Genomic DNA, 20,097 nt, shown 5'->3' with positions numbered 1-20,097 from the left:
AGTGGCCTGTTCCAGTGGTGGGTGACGTGAAGCCTGATTCTCTGCTTTGACATGAATACAGATTCTGCGCTGACATAAGGCCAGATTCTCTGTTACGGGACCGCTCTCCTCTGTCTGGGTGCCGGGGCCTAAATGTGTGACAGTGGCCTGTTCCAGTGGTGGGTGACGTGAAGCCTGATTCTCTGCTTTGACATGAATACAGATTCTGCGCTGACATAAGGCCAGATTCTCTGTTACGGGACCTCTCTCCTCTGCCTGGGTGCCTGGGCCTAAATGTGTGACAGTGGCCTGTTCCAGTGGTGGGTGACGTGAAGCCTGATTCTCTGCTATGACATGAATACAGATTCTGCGCTGACATAAGGCCAGATTCTCTGTTACGGGACCTCTCTCCTCTGTCTGGGTGCCTGGGCCTAAATGTGTGACAGTGGCCTGTTCCAGTGGTGGCTGACGTGAAGCCTGATTCTCTGCTATGACATGAATACAGATTCTGCGCTGACATAAGGCCAGATTCTCTGTTACGGGACCTCTCTCCTCTGCCTGGGTGCCTGGGCCTAAATGTGTGACAGTGGCCTGTTCCAGTGGTGGGTGACGTGAAGCCTGATTCTCTGCTATGACATGAATACAGATTCTGCGCTGACATAAGGCCAGATTCTCTGTTACGGGACCGCTCTCCTCTGCCTGGGTGCCTGGGCCTAAATGTGTGACAGTGGCCTGTTCCAGTGGTGTCTGACGTGAAGCCTGATTCTCTGCTATGACATGATGACTGATTCTGCGCTGACATGAAGCCAGATTCTCTGCTATGGCATGAAGAGACTGATTCTCTGCTGACATGAAGCCAGATTCTTTGCTATGGCATGAAGAGACTGATTCTCTGCTGACGTGAAGCCAGATTCTCTGCTATGGGACCTCTGTCCAATTGATATTGGTTCATTTTTATTTTTTTAATTTTAATTCATTTCCCTATCCACATTTGTTTGCAGGGGATTTACCTACATGTTGCTGCCTTTTGCAGCCCTCTAGCTCTTTCCTGGGCTGTTTTACAGCCTTTTTAGTGCCCAAAAGTTCGGGTCCCCATTGACTTCAATGGGGTTCGGGTTCGGGACGAAGTTCGGTTTGGGTTCGGATCCCGAACCCGAACATTTACGGGAAGTTCGGCCGAACTTCTCGAACCCGAACATCCAGGTGTTCGCTCAACTCTACTGTTGGCATGACACAGGACTGATGGTAGCGCTCACCTTTTCTTCTCCGGACAAGCCTTTTTCCAGATGCCCCAAACAATCGGAAAGAGGCTTCATTGGAGAATATGACTTTGCCCCAGTCCTCAGTAGTCCATTCACCATACTTTCTGCAGAAGATCAATCTGTCCCTGATGTTTTTTTTTTTTTTTGGAGATTTGCATTTGAAAAAATGCAAATCAATTTTATTACAATATCCATAAAAGACATACATGATACATAATATACGACAGTAAATAAGCAGGGACAGCCACAATCCTGCATCACGCTGCCACCTGCCCCATCAAATGAATGGATGTTATAAGATCTCCATATATATGCAATATCTGAATGGCTAATTATCCCAATAGATATAGTGCCAGATAATAAGGAGATCTACTACAATGGTGTGCTTGCCTCAAATAACCGGAGTGCATGAATACCAAAGTCACAGACACAAAGTCAGAAAGGTACTCGGTAGTGCAAGGTAAATAGGGCTACATACCAACAGAGCTGGGACAGGTATCAGGGCAATGGCGCTCCTCAACGCGCGTTTCGCATATAGTTTGCTTCCTCAGGAGGAGTTAAAGGCCAGGGAGGGAGAGAAAACTAATAAAGAGCCGTCCACCAATCCTGTGTCTATTCTGGCGTCATGTGATTTTTTGTGAAGCTCCACGTCATCACAGCGGCGCATGACCGGTCAGCGTCCACCACGTCATGTTACTTCCGCTCTTCCTCTGAGGTCAGCGGGGGAGAGGGCGGTCGCACATCAGATGATGCCGATCGCCATCGCCACCACCGCCCTACACAAGAGAAAGAGGGCGGAAGCAGACGCCCGGACCGAGCAGTTATGCGCACGGATGACAAAGAGTAAATGGAATAGATACAACTCTATCATGAATAAGTACGGATCTAGTCTTAATGTATACATAGATGTGACATTCTATACATGGATATGTGGAAGTCCCATAATTTACACATAATTAAGTGATCGTTATACTAATAATTATGACATTTGTGTTATTCACATAAATATACAAAAAATACAGTGATCATAACAGAAAACATTGTACAATCAATAATTCATTCAACATGATTACACACGAAAAGATTACGGTAATAACCACAGTGTTATTCAAGTGTAACAAAATGACAGGAAATATTATTCCCTTTATAAATATGTCCCTATACAGATGGATATATCAAAGTTAAAGTGCAAAGTGCAATGGTGCTGTAATATCATTCACAATAATAATATATAATATTACGTATTGCTACATACATAAAGCCCCATATTGGGTAAATCACAATTATCAGGAACCACCACATATAATAACACGGACTGATCCATTAAATGATGGCAGAATTCATGACATCAGAAATTCACAAAAAGACGGACATTCAGGATATATCGGCAGACTAAAGAATAGAAAAAACACGTTATTATACATGTGTATGCATCAACTATGACCCCATAATAAAAAATGGGCAAATCTCCCATTACCCCTAAAATAATGCCACTATTTAGAGAAAGGAGCCAAAGCCAAAGCTCTCATTTAATCCTTTGGGGGTCAGGGTTTTGAGCCTAAATATCCACCTAGTCTTAATCTGGGCTAGAATTTTGCTATAATTGCCTCCCCTGATCCCCAAATGCACTTTGTCAATGCCTCTGAATCGCAAACCCCTAGGATTGCTCTGATGGAATACTTTAAAATGCTTTGGGAGGGTTTTTAGGTCACTCAAATTCAAAGTGTCTTTGGCCTTTTCGATATCTCTCACATGTTCCCTTATTCTTTTCCGGAATTCCCTTGTCGTTAGGCCAATATACACTGCTCAAAAAAATAAAGGGAACACTTAAACAACACAATGTAACTCCAAGTCAATCACACTTCTGTGAAATCAAACTGTCCACTTAGGAAGCAACACTGAGTGACAATCAATTTCACATGCTGTTGTGCAAATGGGATAGACAACAGGTGGAAATTATAGGCAATTAGCAAGACACCCCAATAAAGGACTGGTTCTGCAGGTGGTGAGCACAGACCACTTCTCAGTTCCTATGCTTCCTGGCTGATGTTTTGGTCACTTTTGAATGCTGGCGGTGCTTTCACTGTAGTGGTAGCATGAGACGGAGTCTACAACCCACACAAGTGGCTCAGGTAGTGCAGCTTATCCAGGATGGCACATTAATGCGAGCTGTGGCAAGAAGGCTTGCTGTGTCTGTCAGTGTAGTGTCCAGAGCATGGAGGCGCTACCAGGAGACAGGCCAGTACATCAGGAGACGTGGAGGAGGCCATAGGAGGGCAACAACCCAGCAGCAGGACCGCTACCTCCGCCTTTGTGCAAGGAGGAACAGGAGGAGCACTGCCAGAGCCCTGCAAAATGACCTCCAGCAGGCCACAAATGTGCATGTGTCTGCTCAAACGGTCAGAAACAGACTCCATGAGGGTGATATGAGTGCCCGACGTCCACAGGTGGGGGTTGTGCTTACAGCCCAACACCGTGCAGGACGTTTGGCATTTGTCAGAGAACACCAAGATTGGCAAATTCGCCACTGGCGCCCTTTGCTCTTCACAGATGAAAGCAGATTCACACTGAGCACATGTGACAGACATGACACAGTCTGGAGACGCCGTGGAGAACGTTCTGCTGCCTGCAACATCCTCCAGCATGGCCGGTTTGGCATTGGGTCAGTAATGGTGTGGGGTGGCATTTCTTTGGAGGGCCGCACAGCCCTCCATGTGCTCGCCAGAGGTAGCCTGACTGCCATTAGGTACCGAGATGAGATCCTCAGACCCCTTGTGAGACCATATGCTGGTGCGGTTGGCCCTGGGTTCCTCCTAATGCAAGACAATGCTAGACCTCATGTGGCTGGAGTGTGTCAGCAGTTCCTGCAAGACGAAGGCATTGATGCTATGGACTGGCCCGCCCATTCCCCAGACCTGAATCCAATTGAGCACATCTGGGACATCATGTCTCGCTCTATCCACCAACAGACTGCGTTGCACCACAGACTGTCCAGGAGTTGGCAGATGCTTTAGTCCAGGTCTGGGAGGAGATCCCTCAGGAGACCGTCTGCCACCTCATCAGGAGCATGCACAGGCGTTGTAGGGAGGTCATACAGGCATGTGGAGGCCACACACACTACTGAGCCTCATTTTGACTTGTTTTAAGGACATTACATCAAAGTTGGATCAGCCTGTAGTGTGTTTTTCCACTTTCATTTTGAGTGTGACTCCAAATCCAGACCTCCAAGGGTTAAAAAATTTGATTTCCATTTTTTTATTTTTGTGTGATTTTGTTGTCAGCACATTCAACTATGTAAAGAACAAAGTATTTCAGAAGAATATTTAATTAATTCAGATCTAGGATGTGTTATTTTTGTGTTCCCTTTATTTTTTTGAGCAGTGTATATTTTATTGCAGGGACACACTGCATAATAGATAATCCCAGTGGTCATACAGGAGATGTACTCACGAATTTCATATGTTTGGGTGTGGTCTGAGTTAGTGAATTGGGTTGATCTATCAAGGTTGGCGCATGCCTTACACGCCCCACAGGGGTATGATCCTTTTACACCAGTGGATTGTCCCAATTTTGTCCCTGGAATATAATGACTACGCACCAATAAATCTTTAAGATTTTTGGAGTGTCTCGCAGTCAATAATGGTCTATTTGGAATACATTGGCTTAATTTCGCATCTGTTTGAAGAATATTCCAATGATCATTTAAGATCTCATACAGCTTTTTCCACTGATTGTTATAGTTGGTGATGAATCTAATGTCCTGGCTACTGGCTGACGTTGTTTTAGCAATCTTATTTCCCTCATTTGGGCACAATAGTTTTTCTCTTTTACGTATTTTAGCTGTTTGGATACCCCTCTTTATCTGCCTATTGCTGTAGCATCTTTCCCTGAAGCGCAATTGTAGCTTCTCCGATTCCATACGGAAGCTCGTCTCATTGGAACAAATCCTTTTGAGATGTACAAATTGGCCCTTAGGGATCCCATCAATTGTGGATCTAGGGTGTGCCGAACTGGCATGTAAAAGAGAGTTTACGGCGGTTGCTTTCCTGTACACTTCCGTTTGTATTTTACCTGCCTCATTGGCTTTTATTTTTATGTCCAAGAAGTCAATTTCTCGTCCCGCTTTATACGTAAGCTTAATATTCAGTGCATTATTATTCAATACAGTCATGAATCTATTGAGATCTTCCATGGAGCCCTCCCAGATGAACAGAATATCATCGATATATCTCATCCAATTATGGACTCTATCGATGTTCTCAGGGAGGACACCATGGAAGATCTCCCTCTCCCAAGCGCCCAAAAACAGATTCGCGTAGGATGGGGCACAAGTGGCCCCCATCGCCACGCCTTGTATTTGTAAATAAAATCTGTCTTTAAAAACAAAAAAATGTGATGCAAGATGAAATCCAATAATTGCATGAGCAGTTGGTTAAGGGATGGTTCCAAATTATTGCTCTTTAAGAACTTGGATGTGGCACTCATGCCATCTTCATGACGTATGCTAGTGTATAGGGACTCTACGTCCGCCGTCACCAAGATCATTTCATCCGAAAGCTGTATCCCCTCCAATTGATTTAGTACTGCTGTGGTATCCTGCACAAAGGATGGTAAATTAATTACCAACTGTTGTAAATAAAAATCTACAAATCTGCATATGTTTTCACTTAAACTTTCATTACCTGCTACAATAGGTCGTCCAGGCGGGTCTGTGCTGCTCTTCTGCACCTTTGGAATAATGTAGAAAGTCGCAACTTTGGCATGCTGTGTAATAAGGCCATCCTTGATCTTTTTGGTTATGACATCATTTTCAATAGCTGTATTTAAAATGGTCTCCAATTTTTTCTGAAAGCAGACAAGGGGGTTATCGGGTAAGGCTCTATAGCAGGTTTTGTCCCTCAACAGTTTAAATACCTGCCGTTCATCCATTTCTACCGGCCACACTACTATATTCCCCCCTTTATCTGCAGCTTTAATCACAACCCCCTCCATTTCTCTCAGTTCTTTTAAAGCCCTAAACTCCTTCCCACTTAAATTCTTATCTCCTTGTCTGCTTGTACTGTTTTTCAATTTGTCTAGATCTTCACAGACCATCTTTACAAAGATGTCTATGGCTGGACAGAGATGAAATGGGGGAAACACCTGTGACTTTCTCACAATTCCTCTGGGTAATGAACTCACCTTCTTGCGTTCATCTGCTTCATTTTGTTCCAATAGTTCCTCTAGGATTTTTAATGCTTCTTTTTCTTCATCCGTAACCAGCCAATCTTCAGCTTGAGTTCTGGAATGTAATTTTCTCAGAAGCAGCTTTCTCGCAAAGAGGTGTGTATCTTTTACTGCTGTAAAAACATCAATATCAGATGTGGGACAAAATGTTAATCCCTTTTGCAGGACTGAATATTTGATCATCAGTCATTATTATTTGAGAGAGGTTAATTACCTGCGGCGTATCTTCCTTTCCTTTTTTACCTTTTTGCAAGGTCTTATTATCAGCCTTATCGTATTTTCGTTTTCCATATTGACTACGGGTTAGCCAGTTACCTCTTGTGCGTCCCATGTATGCATGAGATGCTTCTCCCTTCTGAGAATTAGTATCAGAGGTTGCAGCTGAGCTTACTGAAGAGACAGAGGAACTACGAGCTCGCATCCCTCTATCACCTGGGTCTTGCAGCCATTTATATACTCTGCGATTGTTATAATCAGTCAAATCCCTTTGGAATTTCTGCATTTTTTGTGTTGTTATTTCCTTTTCCCAAATGGTGTAGCTGGATGTGAGGTCTTCCTCAAATTTTTGAAGTTCTTCTTCTGTCCCAACACTCTGAATTTGACTCTGTAAATCCACAAGTACATCTTCAAGGGATTTTAATCTTCTACCATTGGCTGTAATAATAATCTCCATGAATTCTAGGGAGCATTTATTGGCTGCTTCCTCCCATCTTTTTTTCAAATCGTCATCATCTAGACCAAAATTAGGGAATTTTTGTATTCTGAGGCCCCTGGGGATAATTTTTTTACTGCAATAGCTTTCTAATGTTTTTTTATTCCACTAGGTTTTGATTTTTTTGTGACATGCATTTTTCAGCTTTCTTTGTAGCTCCTTACTTCCAATAGTGGCATCATTAAAAACAAATTGTGTGTCCCCACTGAATAAATTATTAGCTTGTGCCAACCAGGCCTGCTCTCTGGCTCCAACGTCCATGCTGGTATAGACCAAAACTTCTCTGTTAATGAAAACAGAACGATAAATTATTAAATCACCTGCGGTCGCAAATGTAAACGGTACACTCCCGCACTTTACAAAATAACACAATGAAGAAAAAGAGTGCAAAACACACCGATATGAAAAAATGCAAATCAATTTTATTACAATATCCATAAAAGACATACATGATACATAATATACGACAGTAAATAAGCAGGGACAGCCACAATCCTGCATCACGCTGCCACCTGCCCCATCAAATGAATGGATGTTATAAAATCTCCATATTTATGCAATATCTGAATGGCTAATTATCCCAATAGATATAGTGCCAGATAATAAGGAGATCTACTACAATGGTGTGCTTGCCTCAAATAACCGGAGTGCATGAATACCAAAGTCACAGACACAAAGTCAGAAAGGTACTCGGTAGTGCGCTCACACCTGCCTGCTGCCATTCCTGAGCAAGCTCTGCACTGGTGGCACTCCGATCCCGCAGCTGAATCCTCTTTAGGAGACTATCCTGGCGCTTGCTGGACTTTCTTGGACGCTCTGAAGCCTTCTTAACAAGAATTGAACCTCTTTCCTTGAAGTTCTTGATGATCCTATAAATTGTTGATTGAGGTGCAATCTTAGTAGCCACAATATCCTTGCCTGTGAAGCCATTTTTATGCAACGCAATGATGGCTGCACGCGTTTCTTTGCAGGTCACCATGGTTAACAATGGAAGAACAATGATTTCAAGCATCATCCTCCTTTTAACATGTCAAGTCTGCCATTTTAACCCAATCAGCCTGACATAATGATCTCCAGCCTTGTGCTCGTCAACATTCTCCCCTGAGTTAACAAGACGATTACTGAAATGATCTCAGCAGGTCCTTTAGTGACAGCAATGAAATGCAGTGGATAGGTTTTTTTGGGATTAAGTTAATTTTCATGGCAAAGAAGGACTATGCAATTCATCTGATCACTCTTCATAACATTCTGGAGTATATGCAAATTGCTATTATAAAAACTTAAGCAGCAACTTTTCCAATTTCCAATATTTATGTAATTCTCAAAACTTTTGGCCACGACTGTACATGCCTAATTTTTCGGGCCTCTGGTGCTGCAGTGTGGCTTCAAAAACCAAACAAAAAAAAAGTCACATACATGTGTCAATTCCCCTTCGTGATCGTTACCTTGTTGTGGTGAAGGGGCTTGCGTATCACAATGAAGCGACCACCTCTATGAGTGTGTTGACAATGGCAATGTTGGCACACCCCAGATGATAAGGTCGTTGCTTCATTGTGAACAGACCAAAAGCGATCGGCTGGATAATTTTGCATAGAAAAAACATTAATTTTCCTTGATCATCTAAGGTGATCATTAAAGCCTACTAGGCCAACAATGGGCCCACACTGCAGAATCCTTGTTTTCTGGGTCACTTAACTGTCACTGAACTACCTCAGCACGACCATAGGCTTTGAAAAACCCCCATCGCCTGCAATCTCCCAAGCTTTAAACGGGGAGTTTGGTCTGTCACGGTGAAGCGGGCGTAACCCTTACACTACCTGATCGATACAACTTCATACCTGATGTTTTAAAGCACGTTATTTCAAACAATTTAGGAATGTTAGGTGATTTATGCCCTTTATGGATTAAAACCAGACTCTGAGTCAACTATGTAATTTTCCATGGGAGTTTTGCCATGAATCCCCCTCCGGCATGCCACAGTCCAGGTGTTAGTTCCCTTGAAACAACTTTTCCATCACTATTGTGTCCAGAAAGAGTCCCTGTGGGTTTTAAAATTCGCCTGCCTATTGAAGTCTATGGCGGTTCGCCCGTTCACGAACATTTGCGGAAATTCGCGTTCGCGAACGGAAAATTTTATGTTCGCGACATCTCTACTAAGAAGCTGAGTGAGCACCATAGCCACTGGGTCTGTGCAGACAATTAACCAATTTTGACCACGGCATCTGAGCAGTAATATCCAGGGAGCACTGCACTTGAACGGCTCCCTGTGCACAGTGAGAGAGGCTCCAAAGCTTATCGTAGCTATGTTTTTATGGAGCCCTGCCAGTTAAAGGGCTCTCTATAAACATATTGAATTTCCCATAGGCTGCAATGATAATTTATTGCAGTCTATGGGAGAAGCAATCAGACGATCACATGTTCAAGTCCCCTAGGGCAGTGGTGGCGAATCTATGGCACGGGTGCCAGAGGCAGCACTCAGAGCCCTCTCTGTGGGCACCTGCACCATGGAAAAAGTCTATGGTGTACCAATATGCCCTAGACTTTTCCTGCCATTCAGCAGTGCAGGGCGCACAATATGAACAGCACAGGCAGCGCACTGAATGCAGGCATATATTGGATTGCAGTATTCAGGTTAAATTGCTGTGTTGGCACTGTGAGATAAATAAAGTGGGTTTTGATTTGCAGTTTGGGCACTCGGTCTCTAAAAGGTTCGCCATCACTGCCCTAGGAGGCCTTTAAAAAGTGTAAATAAAAATAAAAAATGTCTTTAAAAATATGAATAATATTAAAATCAAATCCCCCCCCCCCCTTTCAGGCATAATAAAAATAAACTATAAAAAACAAAGATCACTGCCGCGTCCCAAAACACCCACACTACTGAAATATGAACATATTAATCCCATATGTTGAACGGCACAATGGAAAAATAAAAAAATAAAAAATGGCCAATTTGGTGTTTGTTTGTTTTTCGTCTCTTCCCCTGCCAAAATAAATTGAATAAAAAGTGATCAAAAAGCCATTAACACTCCAAAATTGTATCAATAAAAACTACAGACCACCCCCAGCTACAGAGATTTTTCTATTTTTTTTCATTATAAATGTGATCGCTGTAATTGTAGCGACCTGGAGAATAAAGGTAACTGGTCAAATGCAATATTTAATGGTGCCATTAGAAAGTACAATTTGTCTTGCAAAAAAAAAAAACAGAACAGAAAAATAAAAAAAAGTTATGGCTCCAGAATCGGCCAGTCCTAAAGGTGGTTAAACTCCTTTGGCAGCAGCATATTTCCTAGAAGAAAAAAAGAATTGGGCGTGTTGAAATCCAAGATGCCCGAGTCTTCTTTCCCTCATCGTCTGCAATCTGCTGTCAGAGAGTGCCTGGAGGCCCCCCATATACATTACCGTAACTTGTCAGTTGGGTTTTGGGAGTGCTCATGAGGCATTTGCATGTCCTGAGTGTCCTTGCTGCTGAAGGTGGAATTAGGCCCATTAAAATTTTTCCTGTGGGGCCCCCACGGTTGACGTTTACTGCTGACCTTCATTCGCTAGTCAACAATGATGCTCCTCACCTGGCATGGAAATGATTTCTCGCCGTCAGCAGTGCCAATGGAAATAACCATCCTGTTTGAGCTGACAATTATTTGTCATTTTCTAAAAACAAGCCATAAAATGGTTGTCCAAGTCACCTAAAAAGGGACCCTAAAATTTATGCCTTAAAATCAAAACTTCCTATACTCACATCTTTTTCCCCCGACGTTCTCTGTGCTGCAGCTCCAGACCTTCTTTTGCTGTTTCTATACAAACCTTCTGTAATGACCGGCGTCACGCAGAGGGAGGGAAATGGGAAGGCCCTGTCCAAGGGAGAGGGAAAGGTGGTGACCCCTAACTCACCTTGCGGCTGGCACCTGACTGCCCTGACGTCCCTAGACGGGTTCCTCACCCGTACGCCGATCACGTGCCTAAACCCTGGCTTTCCCTAAGATGAGCCCTATGTAGTGAACGGGGCGGTGGGATCACTAGTCCGCACCACTGACACTAAGAGGAAAACACCAAGGAGAGGACAGACAATACAGACAAACATATAATCCCAGGTGGGCGACAACAGCAAACCACAAAGGCCCAACAGGGATCCGGAGGGTAACGTTCTGGAACAACAACCAGGAATCTCTGCTACACAGCTCCAGTGGGTCAGTATAGAAGTCCAGGCAGGAAGCTCTATATCTGGCAACCAGAGAAGTGGGAGAGGGGAATATAAGGAGGTTGGGAGTGCTGGACAAGAAACAGCTGAGGAGAAGGAGCTACGGATCCCTGAGTGAGCCAAAAAGGGTTGCAAGGCAAACCCAGAAAGCTACCATAAAGAAACAGCCCTATCTTTCTACATAGAGCGCGCAGCCACCCGCTGCGACTTCCTGACCCCGGGTATAACGGAGTAAGGCGTGGCTCTTGACACCCTCGTGACACCTTCAGCGGTAATATTTATGTATACAGCAGATCGCTGCTCCAGTCACTCACTGTAAATCAGTGCTATCAATCTGTATACCACTGAGGACAGTGATTGGCTGCAGCAGTCACATGTCATATAACTTCATGTCATCACAGCAACTTTGAATACAAACTACAGGAGTAGGACCGTGCAGGAGAAAGGGTGAGTATAGGATTTTTTAAAAATATTTAATAGCATGGGGCCCTTGTCCAAGGTAACTTGGACAACCTCTTTAAAGCTATTAAAGTTACATAAAGAATACTATTCAAAACAGTGCTATAGGGCCAGATGGTTTCCTGTTCTTGTAGAAGGTGACTGAATTCTTAAACTGGACATAACCATTAGATTAAAGTAGTCTGAATGTGCCAAATATGACAGGAGAGACTGACTGACTATCTCCTGACAGCTGATGTCAGAGGAAAAGAGTAATTGGACATGTTGGATTTCAGCATGCCTGATCCTTTATTCCTGCGTGAGATGCGCAAAGCATCTGTAGTGTACGGGGACGGTAATGCCCGTCACTACAAAAAGGTCACTTTGTGTGCTGTCGTTCCCCCTTGTTTATGGGGAGGTTGGTTATAACATGTAATTGAATGTAATGCTATGTATTTCCCTGTTACTGTGAAACTTGCATGTACAGGCCTGCTAGGGGTGTCATTCCAGCTCTTAGTCATTAGAGGGAGCTAGGGAGCCCTAGTTTATATAAGGCCCAGTCAGGGAAGGGAAAGTCAGTCAGTCTAAGCTTTGTTGTCTAGTCTAACCAGAGGTTAGACAATGTCAGAGACAAGTCCAGGCCTGAAGCCTGCGGACCAGGAGAGGGTATTGTAGTCCCTGTAACCGGGTTCCAGATTCAAGGAGAAGGTTCCCCTCCTGAGAGTACATATGCAGAGGCAGGAAGACCACTGTTAACCAGTCTGGAGTCATTTCAAGAGCCTGAGGAAGCTGAGAGGGACAGAGGCAAACCAAGGAAAGCAAGAGGTACTTAAGTCCACAGAGGAGGTACTTTAATAGAATAAAACCAAGGATATACGCCAGAGCAGGGCATTGGACCTTGGAGAAGAGTTTCTATGTGCCAGGATCAGACAGGAATAGAGTGTAAACGGCCTGTACTGCAAGTCCTGAGTTAAACACTCTGAAGTCACCTTGCTGAACTGTATTGCCTGCATCAACCGTATTGAAAGATCGACTGTATGCAAAGGAACTGCGATTCCACTAATGTCCCTATATTGATGATGACTACTAAAGTTGGAGTTCTGCTTTAACCTCACGTGTTCCTCAGTTATTCCTGCTATCAGCAAACGGCGTGCCACCGTTTAATTGGCACTGGCGTCACAAACTTTTTCTATCATCACCTGCCCTTGCAGAGAGTCAGCCGTCTCAGGTCAGTGTCTATTGCACTACAACACCCAGGGACATTTACAAACACAACTTGAGTACGCTGCACCTCTCTTTTGGCGTCACGAACAGGATACGCACGCTTTATAGTGCAAGAAGCGTGAACTTTGTGCCTTATACAGTTGCCCTGTGACCAAAGTGACAATTTGCCTGTTTTATTAAAGTGGACTTTGTGGACTGAAAAAACATACCCAAAGTGTACCTAGAACCTCCAAAAAGCGCTGTGCAGTGTTGCGCTATCAAGAGGAAGAAAATCGCCGCATTGGAGTGTGGTTTTATGGACTTTTCATCATCCTGCTTGCTGTCAGTGAATAGACAGCGTTTCTACCCAAAGATGGCCGCTGAGGCTGCTGAAATAGCTGCTGCGTCATCTTCATCCCGAAAAGGCGGGAAAAATTGGCGCCTTTTTGAGGAAATAGCGGGAAAGAGTTCAAGGTCAGGCGCCACTGCTTATCTGGACATTTGCATGTCTGCCAGCATGGACTCCGCCTTCCATATACTGGAATACCTGGGGGGCGGCCTCTCAGTGCAATGGGAGGAGCTGGCTGATCTAATTGACTCGACCCTATCGCTCTCCAGAGAAGGATCGAGCATGTTGGAACAGAGTGAACAGAGCTTTGCTGCAACGTCCGCGCCTGAGATACCAAAGATGGATGATATTGGTGTAGAGCCAGAGGAGGCTCCACCGGCCTACTCTCCGGGACCGGAGAAACCCGCCTGCCCGCCACGGGAGAAAGAACCAGAGTCCTGCTATGGCTCTTGGAGAGACTTCTTTCAGCCCTCTTTCAAGTGGTCTTCACTAATGGCAGAGATCCGGGAGGCCGCTATAAAGCGAAATACAAAGACGAAGATCTATTATGAGGAGTTGACCAAGACTATTCATGAAAGACACAGCAACACACAACCCCGCCTGGAAAGGAGAAAGGGGTTGGTGGTGTCCTTTGACAAAACCCGTGGCTACGGGTTCATCCAAGACTACCTAACTGGCAGAGACTTATATGTCAACAGAAGATCTGTCAAAAGAGACTACCTCCCTTCCTATCAGCACAGCCTCCGCGAGGGAGAGGAAGTGGAGTTCACCCCTGCCGAGAGCCTGAGAGGGCCTTATGCAACTGCCGTGACCCGTCCTAAGCGAGGACCTGAGGACTGGGAAGCAGAAGAAGAAGACTACTCTGGCTGCGAGCGGGAACCGGAACGCTCTCCAGAGCCGGCCCATCACGCCTTCCAGGAGCGGAGCTCCTTCATTGGGCCTAACGTCTTCTGGCAGCCAACCGTGTTGGAGAAATGGGTGAGCCCCTATCCTTCCCCCGAGCTGCCCCGTCGGGAGAAGACCATACAAGATATGGAAAACTTAAAAGGACTTCGCAATACCTTTGAGAACATCCGGAGAGGTCGGAGACCCGATGCACCACCAGAACCTTCAGAGGCCGAGTCCGCGCCATCGTTGACTGTACCTGCGCCGGCGGCGCCAGCAGATGACAGCGACTCCGACACGGAGAGCATCGGTGAACAGATTGTTCGGCTGGAGGAGAAGTTGCGGGAGCTGCGCAAGATCGCGACCGCCAGGATCCAGACGCCGCCAAAGAAGGACGAGGTAAGGGTGCCTGTCACCACCCGTAGACCACCTTCTGCTACCACCGCTCCGTCGGTGCCCCAAAGAAGACCCCCTGTTGCTGGAAGTTGCTGCACAGAGCCCACCGGACCGCTTGCGGCGGCGGTATCAACTCCACTTCATCCCACAATTATTATGCCGGGACCAGTACGGTCCACCCAAGGGTTTACCACTAGGCCCATGGGGCCAATACCTATTAGGGGCCCCTTTACCTAGCAGCTGCCCCCTAACACAGTTATGTGGGCACATCCTCCTGTAGAGGACTACTACAGGCCGTATTTGCCAGCAGAGCCGGGTAATTATGACATACCCCTGTGAATCAGCCTGCTAGGCCTTTGATTTATTTCGCCAAAGAATGATGGTATTAACCCTTTCAGGACAGGAGTCCTATGTTTACTGGTTGTTTGTTGCTGCTGCCAGTTCCTCCACGGCTCAGTGGTGGGTGTTGACCACTGAAGTATTAAAGTCAACGGAGCCCAGTTTGTTTCCAGGACCTCCTGCCTGCTTTTGCTATCCCACGCCAAGTTGTGCCTGTTCCTTAGTTGCACCTTTTACCCTTAACCCCCTTTTCAGGTTGATCAGGGGTATTACAGCACTTGTCTTTGCTGTCATTTTATTGTGCAACTTGATACTAAGGAACCGTGCCCGGAGTCAGACTCAAAAGAACCTGAGCCTCTGAGATTTTTGCTCTTTTAAAAGGAAATGTGCCCAGAGATGGACTCCACCGCATGAGAGCCTCTGTGATCTAATAGGAAAGTAATCTGGGTACGGACTCATGTTTGTTCTTTGAGCCTCCAAGAACTTTTATACTGTTTTATCTATTTTGCTGTTCTAATATGGACTTATTCATTGTCATGGACTATCCTGGTTATAATGTTACGCTGTGCCAGGTCAGCGCCCCAGTTCCATTCACTATCCTGAGAAGAAGAGAACGACGCCCCTTGTCACCACCCTTTACCTTTATCAATTGGACCTGATCTGAATGTAAATGCAGATGAATTACCTATATGTATGCCTGCATGTGTCTTTTCTGTTTCAGGTAGAGATTCCAGTTGGGCGATCCATGATGGAGTACGAGGTCGTACTCAGCTTAAAGCAGTGGGGTATGTAGTGTACGGGGACGGTAATGCCCGTCACTACAAAAGGGTCACTTTGTGTGCTGTCGTGTCCCCTTGTTTATGGGGAGGTTGGTTATAAAATGTAATTGAATGTAATGCTATGTATTTCCCTGTTACTGTGAAACTTGCATGTACAGGCCTGCTAGGGGTGTCATTCCAGCTCTTAGTCATTAGAGGGAGCTAGGGAGCCCTAGTTTATATAAGGCCCAGTCAGGGAAAGGTGGGCAGTCTAGTCTAAAGTCAGTCTACAGCAGTTGGAGTTTAGACTATGTCAGAGACCAGTCCAGGCCTGAAGCCTGCGGACCAGGAGAGGGTATTGTAGTCCCTGTAACCGGGTTCCAAATCCAAGGAGAAGGTTCCCCTCCTGAGATCCCATATGCAGAAGCAGGAATACCTCATTTCAAGAGCCTGAGGAAGCTGAGAGGGACAGAGGCAAACCAAGGAAAGCAAGAGGTACTTAAGTCCACAGAGGAGGTACTTTAATAGAATAAAACCAAGGATATACGCCAGAGCAGGGCATTGGACCTTGGAGAAGAGTTTCTATGTGCCAGGATCAGACAGGAATAGAGTGTAAACGGCCTGTACTGCAAGTCCTGAGCTAAACAATCTGAAGTCACCTTGCTGAACTGTATTGCCTGCATCAACCGTATTGAAAGATCGACTGTATGCAAAGGAACTGCGATTCCACTAATGTCCCTATATTGATGATGACTACTAAAGTTGGAGTTCTGCTTTAACCTCACGTGTTCCTCAGTTATTCCTGCTATCAGCAAACGGCGTGCCACCGTTTAATTGGCACTGGCGTCACAAACTTTTTCTATCATCAGCTGCCCTTGCAGAGAGTCAGCCGTCTCAGGTCAGTGTCTATTGCACTACAACACCCAGGGACATTTACAAACACAACTTGAGTACGCTGCACATCTCACAGCTGCAAATTCCACTCTTCGATTGGTGGTTTCAGAGGAATCACTGTAGATGAATTGAGTGTTCAGTTGACAACTATCTATACTGAACAGCCAATGTAACTGATCAGAACTTTCTTAGGGCTTGTTCACACAACTGTGTCCGCAAAACACGGATGCCGCCCGTGTGTTTTTCGCAATTTGCAGAACGGAACGGACGGCCCTCTATAGAAATGCCTATTCTTGTCCTTAAAACGGACAAGAATAGGACACGACTCCTAATTTTTGCGGGGCCACGGAAAGGAGCAATGGATGCGGACAGAACACAGAGTGCTGTCTGCATCTTTTGCGGCCCCATTGAAGTGCATGGGTCCGCACCCGAGCAGCAAAAAATGCGGCTCGGATGCGGACCAAAACCACGATCGTGTGAATGAGCCCTTAGGTGTATACTGCATCAGGCCAGTTTGAAACAAGTGCATTACAGTGGATTTATGTGCCCATATTACTGACAAGTGTTTTGGCGCAACCTCAGGTCTACTGTCCAATCTTACATCATCAAAGATCCCTATGACGCTGTCAGTTCGGATCAGTAAACTCACAGCTGGGCCAGGACATTTGTTTGTGGCACGGGTGCATACATGCACTTATGCTTTGTGAAACTGTTCTGGCTCTCCAACATACTATTCCAGCATAGAATTCTGTGAATCTACTGGAAAAAACATTTGCGTGCAGTGTTCTTTGTCCCAACAATTCCCGGCATATTTGCCAGGTAGCTGCCAGTTCTTTGCCGGACTCCATTATAGTCAATGGGGTCTTGCTGGCAGGCGGCATTTTTCAGAAATGCCGGTTCCAGAGAACTCCAGCAGGCTATTCTCAGCCAGAACATTCTACCAGAGAGCTCTGCTGCAGATGTGAAAATAGTCTTACAGGTATAAGATGCTAATCTTTTTCTCTCTTCTTCTATCAGGCATGGCATCTGCTGATTTGAGAGACGAGTTGGACTGCTCCATCTGTCTGCACACATATACAGATCCTGTAATGCTGAGATGTGGACACAACTTCTGCCGGGTCTGTATTGTTCGTGCACTGGATACGCAGGACCAGTCCGGAGTTTATACCTGTCCTGAATGCAGAGAAGAGTTTCAGGAGCGGCCTGCATTGATGAAGAACTTTGCTTTGTGTAAAATAATGGAGAATTTACTACTTACTCAACCAAGAGAGGCGAAAACTGGGATCTTCTGCACTTACTGTGTGGACTGTCCTGTACCTGCTGTTAAAGGCTGTCTACACTGTGAGGCTTCTCTGTGTGATAAACACCTGAGAGTTCACAGCAAGTCAGCAGAACACATCTTATCTGAACCCAGCACTTCTCTGGAGAACAGGAAATGTTCTGTCCATAAGGAACTCTTAAAGTATTGCTGCACTGAGGATGCTGCTTGCATCTGTGTTTCCTGCAGTTTGGTTGGAGAACACTGGGGACACCGAGTGGAAATGCTGGATGAGGCCTATGAGAAGAAGAAGAAAAAAATGAGAAATGTTCTACAGAAAGTGACCATTAAAAGGGAGGTGATAGAAAAAAGAGCCCAGAGTCTGGTAAAACACAGGAGAAAAACAAAAGACAAAGCAGCTAATTTAAAAGGAAGAGTCACTGCCCTGTTTACAGACATCAGAAAACAACTGGACGACCTTGAAAACATTGTCCTGAGCGAGATCTCAAGGCAGGAAGAGCAGGTGTTACTCTCATTCTCTGCTCTGAGTCAGAAAATGGAAATCAAGAAGGATGAGCTTTCCAGGAAGATGAGACTCACTGAGGAGCTATGTAACATGACTGATCCACTGACTGTCTTACAGGAACCACACACAGGTGACTTGTATAATCCAGAGGAAGAGGAATGTGATCAGAACACAGGTGTCTATGATAAACCAATTCATGATGTAGATGATCTGAATGTGGCTGTGGTCTATGACACATTACACACATTATGGGACATAATAACAGGAATAAGGAGAGGGATCTATGTGGAGGATCCTGCAGACATATTACTAGATGTTAATACAGCTGGTAATTATATCCTTATATCAGAAGACCTGAAAACTGCATCCAGAACCCTAATAAACCAGAATCGCCCAGAAACAGCAGAAAGATTCCAGTATAATCAAGTTTTAAGCAGCAAGACTTTTTCTTCAGGGCGACATCACTGTGATGTGAACATCAGTAAAGCAGGGAGTTGGAGGGTGGGGATGTGTTATCCCAGTATGGACAAAAGGGGACTTCAGTCATATATTCAGCGGTAATAAGAAGTCCTGGGGTTTATTTGGTGGGAAGTGTAATACTCAGTATGGAGTAATACATGACACTGCATATATCCAGTTACCTCACAAGATCTCCAGTAATAGAGTCAGAATATATGTGGATTATGAGGCCGGGCAGTTGTCCTTTTATGAGCTGTGTGATTACATCAAACACTTGCACACCTTCACTGCCATCTTCACTCAACCACTTTATGCTGTATTATGGCTCCATGATGGTTGTCTGAGAATAACAGAGACTTGTCACAATCTGTAAGACTTGATAATATTGTGAAAAATCCACCCACAGCCTGGCAGAAAAACATAATGTGGAACGTAAGTGCTAGGGCATACAACCAGTAGGAGTCTTCTTCTTCAGGAACATGTGACACCACTGATGGACATCAACATCATAATTTTTTTTCATCTTCCTTAATAATTGAATCATGATTATATGTATTATATTACTCTTTCCAAATTTCTTTACATCCTTTTGTAAATGCACCTTACACCAGGGAAGAGGTATGTACACATGCCAGGTATGGATTTCAACAGGTATTTGGTATGATTGTCACGTGGTATTTCACATAATGCCTGTGTGAAAGGGGCTGTATTATGTTTGCAATTTTAGTGGAGGATTTCACCCTTTTCAATGAAGGGTGAGATCTAGGGCAAACCTGCATCCAATAGAAATTGTGAATTTTGGTGTGGATATGCTGCAGAAACGCACATAAATCAACATGAAAATTCGTGCGGATCTTATGTGCGTTCACCTGCACTCGTGTGCAGGCACCCTAAAGGTGCCACAGGTCAGCTGATGAACGAGCAAAATGTTTGTTCATTGACTGAAACAATCACTCATGAGGACACTTCAATTATTGTTTTTGGGCAGCAGATCGAGCTGTGTAAACAGCACTCTGCTTACCAGAAACTCATTCTGTATAGTAAGCAGTAGCCACAGCTCGTCCTCATACAATGAAGGTGAACCGCAGCACTTCATATCCAACAGGCAATTGTCGGAAGGATCGCTTTTATCACAACAGTTGTGTACAGTAGGTGAACCCGATTTTGTGTCAATCTCGCTCTCTTTCTCGGCGAGATTGAGCACCTACGAGCCCC

The 20,097-nt window shown here is 44.9% G+C and overlaps 2 protein-coding genes across 2 annotated transcripts in view; both read left to right on the top strand.

Annotated features, from left to right (window-relative positions):
- Positions 1 to 19,581, top strand: part of LOC121005748 (E3 ubiquitin-protein ligase TRIM11-like) — a 53,845-nt gene extending 34,264 nt beyond the window's left edge. Inside the window, 2 exon segments of the mRNA XM_040438518.1 lie at positions 17,657 to 18,953; positions 18,955 to 19,581. Of these exon segments, the coding sequence (XP_040294452.1) occupies positions 17,659 to 18,953; positions 18,955 to 19,255 (1,596 nt within the window). The 5' untranslated portion in view covers positions 17,657 to 17,658 and the 3' untranslated portion in view covers positions 19,256 to 19,581.
- Positions 1 to 20,097, top strand: part of LOC121005826 — a 301,607-nt gene that overhangs the window by 53,259 nt on the left and 228,251 nt on the right. The window lies entirely within an intron of this gene.

The sequence above is a fragment of the Bufo bufo genome, chromosome 1 (assembly GCF_905171765.1).
Source record: "Bufo bufo chromosome 1, aBufBuf1.1, whole genome shotgun sequence".
NCBI classification, from domain to species: Eukaryota; Metazoa; Chordata; class Amphibia; order Anura; family Bufonidae; genus Bufo; species Bufo bufo.
This window is presented reverse-complemented; position numbering and strand designations above follow the sequence as displayed.